The following is a 14252-nucleotide window of genomic DNA, read 5'->3' as shown; positions in this document are numbered from 1 at the left end:
AAGGGGATGAACATTTGGGGGAGGTGCTGGAGGAAGAGGAAGCTGGGCGAGAGGTGGGGGGGAGAGAGGGGGGTACACATAGAGGGAAGGGTAAACAGAGGGAAGGGGAGGAGGAGGCTAAAGAGGAAGGAGGTGAGAGGAGGACCACTGTAGTCACACAGAAGTCACAGGAGGAGATGGAGGAAGAGGAAATGCTGCGGAGGAGGTTCTCAGAGACTGACCTCAGGTAACTAGTTAACTAGCTCACCAGTCTGACCTCAATCTAACCTCAATCCAACCTCCGGTCAAACCTAACCTGACCTCAATCTAACCTCAATCCAACCTCAGGTCAAACCTAACCTGACCTCAATCTAACCTCAATCCAACCTCAGGTCAAACCTAACCTGACCTCAATCTAACCTCAATCCCAACCTCAGGTCAAACCTAACCTGACCTCAATCTAACCTCAATCCAACCTCAGGTCAAACCTAACCTGACCTCAATCTAACCTCAGTCCAACCTCAGGTCAAACCTAACCTGACCTCAATCTAACCTCAATCCAACCTCAGTCTGGTCAAACCTTACCAGTCTACCCTCAATCTAACATCAATCTAACATCAATCCATTATTATGTGGAATGGCCGTTATCATGTTCCCATAATGTTTTACATGATACTTTTATATTACAGACATGACAGTTGTTTCGTTTCAACAGGGAGGATAGTCATCATAAGAGGCTGTAAAAGTATGTCAAGATTAAAACAAATTGATTTGGAACCCCGCAAGTTCTTCTCAGCAGCAGGCTAACAGATTAGTTTAGTTGTCTAATAAGATGTAATCAGTGTTACATTGCATTCACAGTGGGAACTAAGAGCTTCTTACAAACAGACTATTTTTAGTCTGGTTTTGAAAATCCACATCACACTAAATGCTCAGATCTTATTCTCTTGGAACCACCCATCCCAGATCCGGGATAATTGTCATCAACTACGCTAAATAGCATAGTGCAACGGTCAAATAATCTTACTAGAAAATATTAATATTCATGAAATCACAAGTGAAATATAGCGAAACACAGTTTAGCCTTTTGTTAATCACCCTGTCGTCTCAGATTTAGAAATTATGCTTTACAGCGAAAACAATACAAACGTGTGTGTAAGTTTATCGATATACCAGAAAAACATTATGTACACCTAGCGGCAGGTAACTTGGTCACGAAAATCAGAAAAGCAATCAAATGAATCGTTTACCTTTGATGAGCTTCGGATGTTTTCACTCACGAGACTCCCAGTTAGACAGCAAATGTTCCTTTTGTTCAATAAAGATATTTTTTATATCCAAATACCTCCGTTAGTTTGATGCGTTATGCCTAGGAATCCACCGGAAATAGCGGTCACGACAACGCAGACAAAAATTCCAAATTATATCCATAATATCGACAGAAACATGATAAACGTTTTTTTTATAATCAATCCTCAAGGTGTTTTTCAAATATCTATTCGATAATATATCAACCGGGACAGTTGGCTTTTCACTAGGACCGGGAGGAAAAATGGATACCTATCTGTTTTGCACAAAAATCACACTGAGAGCCAACAACAGACCACTTACGCAATGTGGACGTTTACGCTCATTCTTCAAAATAAAGGCCTGAAACTACGTCTAAAGGCTGTAGACACCTTATGGAAGCCACAGAAAAAGGAATCTGGTTGATATCCCTTTCAATGGGCAATAGGGATGCATAGAAAGACAGGAGTTTCAAAATAAGAGTCACTTCCTGATTGAATTTTTCTCAGGATGTCGCCTGCAATATCAGTTATACTGTTATACTGTTGTACTCACAGACAATATTTTTTTACAGTTTTGGAAACTTTAGAGTGTTTTCTATCCTAAGCTGTCAATTATATGCATATTCTAGCATCTGGTCCTGAGAAATAGGCAGTTATTTTTCCAAAAATAAAAATAGTGCCCCCTAGCTTCAAGAGGTTATTAAGTAAAGTTTTACCGATGTGGACAGACAAACAGGCCACTCAAAGTTATGGTACACTAGGCTGTAGTCAGTCAGTTGCTAAATCACTTGTTGTCTGTCTGTACCTCTGTGTTGGGTCAGTATGATGTCCTTTTCCTTGCCTGCGCCTGGCTCTATGTGCTTGTAAACTCAGCTGACCCTGACTCTGAACCCCTGACCCCATAACCCAGTCCACAACTACCTCAACTCTCTTCAACCCTGACCCCCTGACCCCAGTCCCAGTCCACAACTACCTCAACTCTCTTCAACCCTGGCTGTTTCAGCTGCTCTCTTTGTAATCACTTTGAATGTCTGTACAGTACATCGTACGATCACTGAAAACCCGTGAGGTTGATGGTAATAGTAATGTTCTGGGTAGAGGTACAGTAAAAGCCTGTGTTGCCCCTTCAAACTAGTACTCCAGTGACACAGCATCAGAGAGCATGGACTGGATAATGAGTCTCTTTGTAAATGAAAAGACAGTCAGCATGGACTGGATAATGAGTCTCCTTGTGAATGAAAAGCAGATGGATGGAGAGCACAGTGTTCTGATGAAGTGTTTTTCCTCATGCTGCTGTGTACCTTTCATTTACTCCGTTATTGTGTGCTCCAAGGTAATGCTTTCAACCAGCCTTATTATGGAGATCTTAACAGGGACGCTGAGGCAGAACAGTTCTGTCACACAATACAGGAGAGGTTCCCAGACAGACAGACAGAGAGACAGAGAGGAGCACAGACAGACCGACAGACAGACAGACAGACAGACAGACCGACAGACAGACAGACAGACAGACAGACAGACAGACAGACAGACAGACAGACAGACAGACAGACAGACAGACAGACAGACAGACAGACAGACAGAGAGGAGCACAGACAGACAGACAGACAGACAGACAGACAGACAGACAGACAGACACAGACACAGACAGACAGACAGACAGACAGACAGACAGACAGACAGACAGACAGACAGACAGACAGACAGACAGACAGACAGACAGACCGGTTCCCAGACAGACAGACAGACAGATAGAGAGACAGAGAGGTTCCCAGACAGACAGATAGACAGACAGACAGACAGCGAGGTTCCCAGACAGACATATAGACAGAGAGACAGAGATGTTCCCAGACAGACAGACAGAGAGACAGACAGAGAGGTTCACTATTTGAGTGGCTTTTCTGCTCGATTGGCTTAACAATTTGACATATAAGAGGTGAGATGAACAAGGCTAACTAGAGAACTACATGGACAGTTTTCTAATAGAACAAATGAACATTTGGCAATACAAGGGCATTGTATAGAAACCCAAACCTCTTCAATAACTCAATAAGCATAGTGAATAGCTACAGTGGCCGTAGATTGCTCAGGGACATACATGACAGACATTATTTTCAGTTTTCCCTTTGAGGGTTTTGTGCTGGGAAACGGTTATTACGTTCATAGTCTTCACAATCCGATCTCAAGATCAGTGTTACACGTCTCCTCTCAGTTCAGTTGATGTGTTGATGATTTACAGCAAGGAGATAAAGATAACCTTTTTACCACACGCATGTAATCACATGACAATAGGGATAAATCAATGGACATGTTTATTTCATTTAAAGTGTATAATACAACACAAGCTCTTTTGTTATGCGCTTTTCACCAATGCGCACACACACACACACACACACACACACACACACACACACACACACACACACACACACACACACACACACACACACACACACCTGAACTAAGCTAAGAGGACTAGATGGTCGCCAGTGGTGTCCAGGAAGTTAGTTTCCATTAGTACATTTAAATACACACACACACACACACACACACACACACACACACACACACACACACACAAACACACACACACATTCATACACTTCCCACGCACACCTCGTTCTTCTCCATTTAATCCATTATTGTTACCTGGGTAACAGCTAATTTTTGTGAGTTTAAGTAAAGACTAATACATTGAAGGACAAATCTGTCTTTAATAATAAGGTAGAGTTGCACCCCCTCAAAGATTAATAAACAACTCTACACTTAAACTCAAGGGAAGCTGTACAGAGAAATGATGAAACAAGGCATATCTCAGTATATCCTGTTCTTATTCCCCAGTCACTCAACGTTGAGACCCAGCCGTCTATCTGTGTGTCTGTGGCTCATGTAGATAGGAGGAGAGGAGGACGCACGCAAACTCTCTGACCAGGAGCACGGTTTCCATAGAAACCAATTATTTCTGCATCACCTCAGTTTTAGCGCCGCTCTTTCTGCAAGATTATCTAGATCCCACAGTAGAGGCTGCTGAGGAGGGGAGAGGGGAGAAAGACAAGGTTGGTCTTTCCTGAGATGACCATATCTGACATCCATCATTCATCAACCGGTTGTCAAGGTGCCTGTCAGTCACTGTCAGTTCAGTGACTGAAGTTATTTACAGTTATCTTGAATTAGTATTAATCATTTGAAAAGCTGTTTTGAGAAAAAAATGATCCTTTCAATCATATTTTTCAACCTCAGTTCAAGCATTTTCATGCTTTTGTTGAAGTATTTTATTCTAAATCAAAAATGTGCAGAGGCTGTGCTATTTTTATCTAAGAACAAACCTACATTGAACATGCATTAAAATGCTACTCAGCGCCTCGGATAGGAGCCAACCAGACTAAATCCTGTTGGCCCGTGAACACACAGAAATACTTGTGCAGCTCTTGTTTTAGCTGAGGGAACATCTTGGCCTAGATGAAAATGAAAGACACAGCAACAATCTGCATGACAAGGAAGGAACACAGTGTTGGTTTGTTCAGTTAGCTGGGGTTGAAACCAGTCCCTCCAGTCTCTGGAGAGGCTCAGTGTTCCAAGCTGCCTAGCACTGTGGACAGGCCCTGACACAAGACTCAGCCATGAGCTAAGGAGGAGGAGGGGGTGGAGGAGGAGGGGGAGGAGGAGTGGTGGAAGGCCATCCGTAACATTAGATGGGAGATTTTGGTATATTCTTGAGGCAAGCTATAGCTCTCATAGACCATCACCTGAACTGAGGACAGATAAACTGCAGCCATGTAAAGCCTTGTTGAAGGTCTGTCTGTCTGGCATGTAGGATGAAGCCAGGCAATAGAAATGCTGCTTACATAATCATATCGATGGGATCAATAAAGAAATCATATTGATCTCAAATTAATATTTGACTATGTATAAGAGCAGCCCACAACTTCACTGTTGTCATTTTGTGTCAGTAGATTAAACAACACCACCACAGTGGAGATAAAAAGCATATATTGAAGTCACTTCTTCATCAAAGGTTGCGATGTGCTTTATTGGAGACTAATACATAACCCTCTATGTAATCCATGACAGAGCAGCTCTCACTGACTCTACTCACTATCATAAACAATGGGCTTTATGAGGTGTGCTTGTAATTTACATCTCTACTGTTTAATAACCCTTACCCTCCTCTAGTGAGACTGTAGGCAGTGCCAACCATGACCATGCAAAACAACACAGGGTGGCAAAGTTCAAGAAGGCTGGATTCCAGTAGAAAATTCCAGATTTTAAATTTGTAGAGAAAATGTTCCTCTGATATAGTTTTAGCTAGTTACAACAAGTCTTCTATTGCATCAGGAAACTCCTAAATTCACCTGATGGTAAACTAATGAATAATACAAATTCAGAGAGGAGCTGACAGCCTAGGAAGCGTGGATAAATGCTCAGTCATCTCTGCTGAGTTCAGGGGAGAAGTAGAGAGAGAATATTGTCGGCTAGATTTCATTCACCTCCATCTCTGCCTGGCGTCTGAGCTCAATAGAAGCGTTTTGCTGGCACCGTACTGCATTCAGACTGAGATGAGCGGGGTTAGGCCAGGGAACTTTCCAGAAGTAGTATCATGGTGTACTTTGTCAGTATCATAACAGCAGTTATATTGCGAAATGCTCTCTCTCCTTACTCTCTCTCTCTCTCTCTCTCTTTCTCCGTTCTCTCTCATTCTCTCTCTCTCTCTCTCTCTGTCTCTCTCTCAATTCAATTTCAATATAAGGGGCTTTATTGGCATGGGAAACACATGCTTACATTGCCAAAGCAAATGAAATAGATAATAAACAAAAGTGAAATAAACAATACAACATTTACAGCAAAGATAACACTTACAAAAGTTCCAAAAGACATTTCAAATGTCTGCGTTATGTCTATATGCAGTGTGGTAATGATGTGCAAATAGTTCAACCCATCTCGCTCTCGCATGTGCAGCGACAGTGATCGCTTACTTCTCACTTGCATACCCCTCTCTCCCTCAGAACACTGAGCTAGTACAGTGAGCTTATGGGCTGATTGATTTCTGAGGAGCGTTACGTCTTACATGTGTAGTGCTGGTTGATAGAAACTCATAGTCAAACAGAGTAATCCATAGTTAGTTAATTGTAGCATGTATTATTGATGATTTTTTAAATAAATAACTAATGTAGGCTAAATGATAAGAGGATAAAATAATCATTTAGATGTACAGTATTCACTGTGCCTCTTTCAGTTCAGTATCTACAGGCGATTAGGACGAACCCAGTGGACGTGTTCAGTTCAGTATCTACAGGCGATTAGGACGAACCCAGTGGACGTGTTCAGTATCTACAGGCGATTAGGACGAACCCTGTGGACGTGTTCAGTTCAGTATCTACAGGCGATTAGGACGAACCCAGTGGACGTGTTCAGTTCAGTATCTACAGGCGATTAGGACGAAACCCAGTGGACGTGTTCAGTATCTACAGGCGATTAGGACGAACCCAGTGGACGTGTTCAGTTCAGTATCTACAGGCGATTAGGACGAACCCAGTGGACGTGTTCAGTATCTACAGGCGATTAGGACAAACCCAGTGGACGTGTTCAGTATCTACAGGCGATTAGGACGAACCCAGTGGACGTGTTCAGTATCTACAGGCGATTAGGACGAACCCAGTGGACGTGTTCAGTATCTACAGACGATTAGGACGAACCCAGTGGATGTGTTCAGTTCAGTATCTACAGGCGATTAGGACGAACCCAGTGGACGTGTTCAGTATCTACAGACGATTAGGACGAACCCAGTGGACGTGTTCAGTTCAGTATCTACAGACGATTAGGACGAACCCAGTGGACGTGTTCAGTTCAGTATCTACAGACGATTAGGACGAACCCAGTGGACGTGTTCAGTTCAGTATCTACAGACGATTAGGACGAACCCAGTGGACGTGTTCAGTTCAGTATCTACAGGCGATTAGGACGAACCCAGTGGACGTGTTCAGTTCAGTATCTACAGCCGATTAGGACGAACCCAGTGGACGTGTTCAGTTCAGTATCTACAGACGATTAGGACGAACCCAGTGGACGTGTTCAGTTCAGTATCTACAGACGATTAGGACGAACCCAGTGGACGTGTTCAGTTCAGTATCTACAGACGATTAGGACGAACCCAGTGGACGTGTTCAGTTCAGTATCTACAGACGATTAGGACGAACCCAGTGGACGTGTTCAGTTCAGTATCTACAGACGATTAGGACGAACCCAGTGGACGTGTTCAGTTCAGTATCTACAGGCGATTAGGACAAACCCAGTGGACGTGTTCAGTATCTACAGGCGATTAGGACGAACCCAGTGGACGTGTTCAGTATCTACAGGCGATTAGGACGAACCCAGTGGACGTGTTCAGTATCTACAGACGATTAGGACGAACCCAGTGGATGTGTTCAGTTCAGTATCTACAGGCGATTAGGACGAACCCAGTGGACGTGTTCAGTATCTACAGACGATTAGGACGAACCCAGTGGACGTGTTCAGTTCAGTATCTACAGACGATTAGGACGAACCCAGTGGACGTGTTCAGTTCAGTATCTACAGGCGATTAGGACGAACCCAGTGGACGTGTTCAGTTCAGTATCTACAGACGATTAGGACGAACCCAGTGGACGTGTTCAGTTCAGTATCTACAGACGATTAGGACGAACCCAGTGGACGTGTTCAGTTCAGTATCTACAGACGATTAGGACGAACCCAGTGGACGTGTTCAGTTCAGTATCTACAGACGATTAGGACGAACCCAGTGGACGTGTTCAGTTCAGTATCTACAGGCGATTAGGACAAACCCAGTGGACGTGTTCAGTTCAGTATCTACAGACGATTAGGACGAACCCAGTGGACGTGTTCAGTTCAGTATCTACAGGCGATTAGGACGAACCCAGTGGACGTGTTCAGTATCTACAGGCGATTAGGACGAACCCAGTGGACGTGTTCAGTATCTACAGACGATTAGGACGAACCCAGTGGATGTGTTCAGTTCAGTATCTACAGGCGATTAGGACGAACCCAGTGGACGTGTTCAGTATCTACAGACGATTAGGACGAACCCAGTGGACGTGTTCAGTTCAGTATCTACAGACGATTAGGACGAACCCAGTGGACGTGTTCAGTTCAGTATCTACAGGCGATTAGGACGAACCCAGTGGACGTGTTCAGTTCAGTATCTACAGACGATTAGGACGAACCCAGTGGACGTGTTCAGTTCAGTATCTACAGACGATTAGGACGAACCCAGTGGACGTGTTCAGTTCAGTATCTACAGACGATTAGGACGAACCCAGTGGACGTGTTCAGTTCAGTATCTACAGACGATTAGGACGAACCCAGTGGACGTGTTCAGTTCAGTATCTACAGACGATTAGGATGAACCCAGTGGACGTGTTCAGTTCAGTATCTACAGACGATTAGGACGAACCCAGTGGACGTGTTCAGTTCAGTATCTACAGGCGATTAGGACGAACCCAGTGGACGTGTTCAGTTCAGTATCTACAGACGATTAGGACGAACCCAGTGGACGTGTTCAGTTCAGTATCTACAGGCGATTAGGACGAACCCAGTGGACGTGTTCAGTATCTACAGACGATTAGGACGAACCCAGTGGACGTGTTCAGTTCAGTATCTACAGGCGATTAGGACGAACCCAGTGGACGTGTTCAGTATCTACAGACGATTAGGACGAACCCAGTGGACGTGTTCAGTTCAGTATCTACAGGCGATTAGGACGAACCCAGTGGACGTGTTCAGTTCAGTATCTACAGACGATTAGGACGAACCCAGTGGACGTGTTCAGTTCAGTATCTACAGGCGATTAGGACGAACCCAGTGGACGTGTTCAGTTCAGTATCTACAGGCGATTAGGACGAACCCAGTGGACGTGTTCAGTTCAGTATCTACAGGCGATTAGGACGAACCCAGTGGACGTGTTCAGTTCAGTATCTACAGGCGATTAGGACGAACCCAGTGGACGTGTTCAGTTCAGTATCTACAGGCGATTAGGACGAACCCAGTGGACGTTTTCAGTTCAGTATCTACAGGCGATTAGGACGAACCCAGTGGACGTGTTCAGTTCATACAGAAGCAGAAACATCCCTTCACTGAGTGAGGATACATGAGCCCTATCTAACCACCTTCAGAGCAAGTACGGGAAGTAGCCTATGGAACAGCTTCCTACTGAATAGAGAACTAAACACCACAGATGTGAATGGTAGAGACGGGAGAGGAGGAGTGGAGGAGAGGAGCCTAATTGAAATAATTGAAGAAGTAATTGTTAAAGGGCATTGATTTTTCTTAAGTTTGACCCTACTGACTCTTCTTATAATCGTCTGGATGAGACAATTGCGTGTAATAGGTCAGCCGCAGTTTTAGACGACTCCTGTCCTCAGGCGGCTCTTTACCACGTCTTTATACTCCTTTATGCTCATTAGGACTTGAATCCCATGGTACAGGATATCATTCGTCTCTCAAACTTGAAATCTAGCACTGTGAGCCAAAATGAAATCTAGCACTGTGAGCCAAAATGAGATCTACCACTGTGAGCCAAAATGAAATCTAGCACTGTGACCCAAAATGAAATCTAGCACTGTGAGCCAAAATGAAATCTAGCACTGTGAGCCAAAATGAAATCCAGCACTGTGAGCCAAAATGAAATCTAGCACTGTGAGCCAAAATGAAATCTAGCACTGTGAGCCAAAATGAAATCTAGCACTGTGAGCCAAAATGAAATCTAGCACTGTGAGCCAAAATGAAATCTAGCACTGTGAGCCAAAATGAAATCTAGCACTGTGAGCCAAAATGAAATCTAGCACTGTGAGCCAAAAATGAAATCTAGCACTGTGAGCCAAAATGAAATCTAGCACTGTGAGCCAAAATGAGACCTTCATTTTGACACCTATTTCCTTTCAAGCAGAATATATATATTTGTTGGGGTGAATAATTTCTCAGCAGCATTGAAATGAAGTCTTCCACGAATTGTAAGCGTGAATCAGGGTCAAACTTCACATCGTCTCCTTGATCACTTGAATCCTGAGGAGAATAAATAAGAACAGATTGCCAGTCAGAATGAATAGCTCATCTGAAGCCGGGGATAAAAAGTAGAAAGACTATAATTTAGAGCTTTAGAATTAAGATGTCTTATTTCTTAAAAAGGTGAAGGATATTTTGTTGTTCAAACAATATGACTGTTTCATTTTAGATGGCTGAAGGAGGAACAAGGTGTCACAGGCTTCTACTGTACCTCTCTGCATGTTAGTTGAATTCACTTTTCATTTTTGACTGTTTTCTATATGTACTCATTTTATAATGATCACAAAAGCAGTAAAACAGCCATATTAATGTATCAATCAACCAGCTTACCATCCAGTGCATGACACATCTGTGGGAAGTTCAGGCCAGAGGACCTTGAGTCCTGTCCCTAAACCTATTCCCTAAGTCCTAGACTACTGTAGCTGAGCCCTGTCCCTAAACCTATTCCCTAAGTCCTAGACTACTGTAGCTGAGCCCTGTCTCTAAACCTATTCCCTAAGTCCTAGACTACTGTAGCTGAGTCCTGTCCCTAAACCTATTCTCTAAGTCCTAGACTACTGTAGCTGAGCCCTGTCCCTAAACCTATTCCCTAAGTCCTAGACTACTGTAGCTGAATCCTGTCCCTAAACCTATTCCCTAAGTCCTAGACTATTGTAGCTGAGCCCTGTCCCTAAACCTATTCCCTAAGTCCTAGACTACTGTAGCTGAGCCCTGTCCCTAAACCTATTCCCTAAGTCCTAGACTACTGTAGCTGAGTCCTGTCCCTAAACCTATTCCCTAAATCCTAGACTACTGTAGCTGAGTCCTGTCCCTAAACCTATTCCCTAAGTCCTAGACTACTGTAGCTGAGCCCTGTCCCTAAACCTATTCCCTAAGTCCTAGACTACTGTAGCTGACTGTCCTTGTCTCCTCCCCGGTCTCATTTTCTCGTCTCCCCTGTCTCCTCTTCTCTCCTCCTCTGTCTCCACCCCTGTCTCCTCTCCCTCTTCTCTTCCTCTCCTACCTCCTGTCCTCTACCTCCTCTTCCTCTCCTCCCCCTCTCCTCTATCCTGTCTGTCCTGGCCTGCCCCTGTAATGGTGGTGTGTGGCTGACAGTGACTTTACGTCCAAAATGAAAAACAGGCAGTTGGGCTCGTCGTCAGGGAGTATGAACATGACCAAGAGCACAAGCATCGGTGGAGACATGTGCAACCTGGAGAAGACGGACGGCAGCCAATCGGACACGGGCGTGGGCATGGTAGGCGGGGACGAGGATAAGAAGAGGCGCTCCAGTATTGGTGCCAAAATGGCGGCAGTGGTTGGCCTCTCGCGGAAAAGCAGGAGTACCTCTCAGCTCAGCCAAACAGGTAGGCGTGCCTGAGTCACTTGGGATATATATGCCTCTGTCCTTCCCTCTGTTCTCTGATGTACTGTACTATGACACTGTCTGTGTATCATGTCTTTCTGCCCCTCTCTCTTTCAATGAATGTCATGTGATACCTCAGTTCTTTCCTTTTCCTCCAGTTTGCATATCTCTCTGTCTGCAGGAGTTCTGGATCCAGAGCTATAAGGCTGTCTAGGATGGCATGAATGTGTTTTATCGTCGTCACTTCTCTCTTTCTCCTAGACAATGACAATCCTACTGTAGAGACATTTTCCTTCCTGTCTTGAAACCCTTTGTTATGATTATTTTTCTTTGCAGGAACAGAATTGTACAAGAAAACAACATGCAGACCATTGCAATGGATTGTTAATGATTGTTAATGATTGTTAATGGATTGTTAATGATGTGTACGTGATGTTCCTCTTGTTCCTCTTCTTGTTTTTCGATACTGTAGTTTTGCAGTTACATTTATGTTTAACATGGCAGAGAGGTGGCTTCAGTTACATATGTTATTTTGCTGTTCTTGGTCATGTTTTCAAGATGCTATACTCTTAAGGGCCTCCGTATCATGTAGCACTCTGGGTCTATTCATAGACTGACTGGTGGAGATGCAGCCGGTGGGAGAGAAACATTTTACAGTTGATTTCATTTGTGTCACAATGTTTGTCATGAATACTCGAAGGAGTGAGTACATCTTCTCATAGGTGTATCAGAACAGTATGAACTGCTTATCATTGGATCGAGAGCGAGCAAGAGAAAAGCAATAGAGAAAACGAGAGCGAGGGAGAGAGCGAGATAATGATGAAAACAGTCAAACCACCAGAGGGTAACACATTGTCGTAGCCTCTCAATTAAAAAACTAATTGGATGTACTCTTTCTGAAGGAAAGGACTGGTAAAGGCCATTATTGCAGTGATTTACACCAATAGATGACCTGAAAATGTCAATCATCATACGTTATTTTCATAACACGTTCCTCAGTTAATATCACACAAAGCAAAGCCCACCAACATAATGTTGGTTATTTTTACATGGACTTCTGTTATTTTGAGAGAGTGGAACTTGAATGCAACAATAAAAAGTGCTGCAGGCAGGTGGCTGGCTGGGTGGGTTGTCTTGGTCACGAGTTGTCCCTGATTGAGGTCTGGTCCATCTGTAGGAAGGTCAGCTTCAATCATACCCAAGGTCCGGAGAGGTGACGCTCTGCTGTCTCAAGGAGTGTTCACACCTTAAATGGTCTTTTTATGTAATCAAAATCTGTCTCTCAAATTGCGCCCTGTTCACTATATGCTGGTCAAAAGTAGTGCACGATGGAGGGAGTAGGGTGCCATTTGGGACGCACCCCATTTTGGGATCACTCTTCCCTTCTTCATCAATCGTGTCCACTGAGGGTTGATCGTAAAGGGAGGTAGGGAATGATGTGTGTATGTGTGCGTTACTCACGTTACTCACGCTGCCTTACCCCTCCAACCCATGATTTGACAGGCACATGACATGACAGTCTTATCTCTTTGTAGTTTTAGTCTTTCCTACTGATTTCACCACAACGCATCATTCTGTCATGGTTGCACCACAGCACATCATTCTGTCATGGTTGCACCACAGCACATCATTCTGTCATGGTTGCACCACAGCACATCATTTTGTCATGGTTGCACCACAGCACATTCTGTCATGGTTGCACCACAGCACATCATTCTGTCATGGTTGCACCACAGCACATCATTCTGTCATGGTTGCACCACAGCGCATCATTCTGTCATGGTTGCACCACAGCACATCATTATGTCATGGTTGCACCACAGTGCATCATTCTGCCATGGTTGCACCACAGCACGTCATTCTGTCGTGGTTGCACCACTTCACATCATTCTGTCGTGGTTGCACCACAGCACATCATTCTGTCATGGTTGCACCACAGCGCATCAAAGCAAAGCTAATTTATTTATATAGCCCTTCGTACATCAGCTGATATCTCAAAGTGCTGTACAGAAACCCAGCCTAAAACCCCAAACAGCAAGCATTTACATACATTTACATTTAAGTCATTTAGCAGACGCTCTTATCCAGAGCGACTTACATATTGGTGCATTCACCTTATGACATCCAGTGGAACAGTGGTGCATCTAAATCTTTTAAGGGGGGTGAGAGGGATTACTTTATCCTATCCTAGGTATTCCTTAAAGAGGTGGGGTTTCAGGTGTCTCCGGAAGGTGGTGATTGACTCCGCTGTCCTGGCGTCGTGAGGGAGTTTGTTCCACCATTGGGGGGCCAGAGCAGCGAACAGTTTTGACTGGGCTGAGCGGGAACTGTACTTCCTCAGTGGTAGGGAGGCGAGCAGGCCAGAGGTGGATGAACGCAGTGCCCTTGTTTGGGTGTAGGGCCTGATCAGAGCCTGGAGGTACTGAGGTGCCGTTCCCCTCACAGCTCCGTAGGCAAGCACCATGGTCTTGTAGCGGATGCGAGCTTCAACTGGAAGCCAGTGGAGAGAGTGGAGGAGCGGGGTGACGTGAGAGAACTTGGGAAGGTTGAACACCAGACGGGCTGCGGCGTTCTGGATGAGTTGT

The 14252-nt window shown here is 44.4% G+C and overlaps 1 protein-coding gene across 1 annotated transcript in view; it reads left to right on the top strand.

Annotated features, from left to right (window-relative positions):
* Positions 1-14252, top strand: part of LOC115122069 (regulating synaptic membrane exocytosis protein 2-like) — a 145138-nt gene that overhangs the window by 88148 nt on the left and 42738 nt on the right. The window contains exon 22 of the mRNA XM_065027189.1: positions 11418-11668. Within this exon, the coding sequence (XP_064883261.1) occupies positions 11418-11668 (251 nt within the window). The remainder of the gene's footprint in view (positions 1-11417; positions 11669-14252) is intronic.

This window comes from Oncorhynchus nerka, linkage group LG14, assembly GCF_034236695.1.
Source record: "Oncorhynchus nerka isolate Pitt River linkage group LG14, Oner_Uvic_2.0, whole genome shotgun sequence".
Classification (NCBI taxonomy): Eukaryota; Metazoa; Chordata; class Actinopteri; order Salmoniformes; family Salmonidae; genus Oncorhynchus; species Oncorhynchus nerka.
Note: the sequence above shows the minus strand (reverse complement) of the source record. Positions and strands in the feature narration are given on the sequence as shown.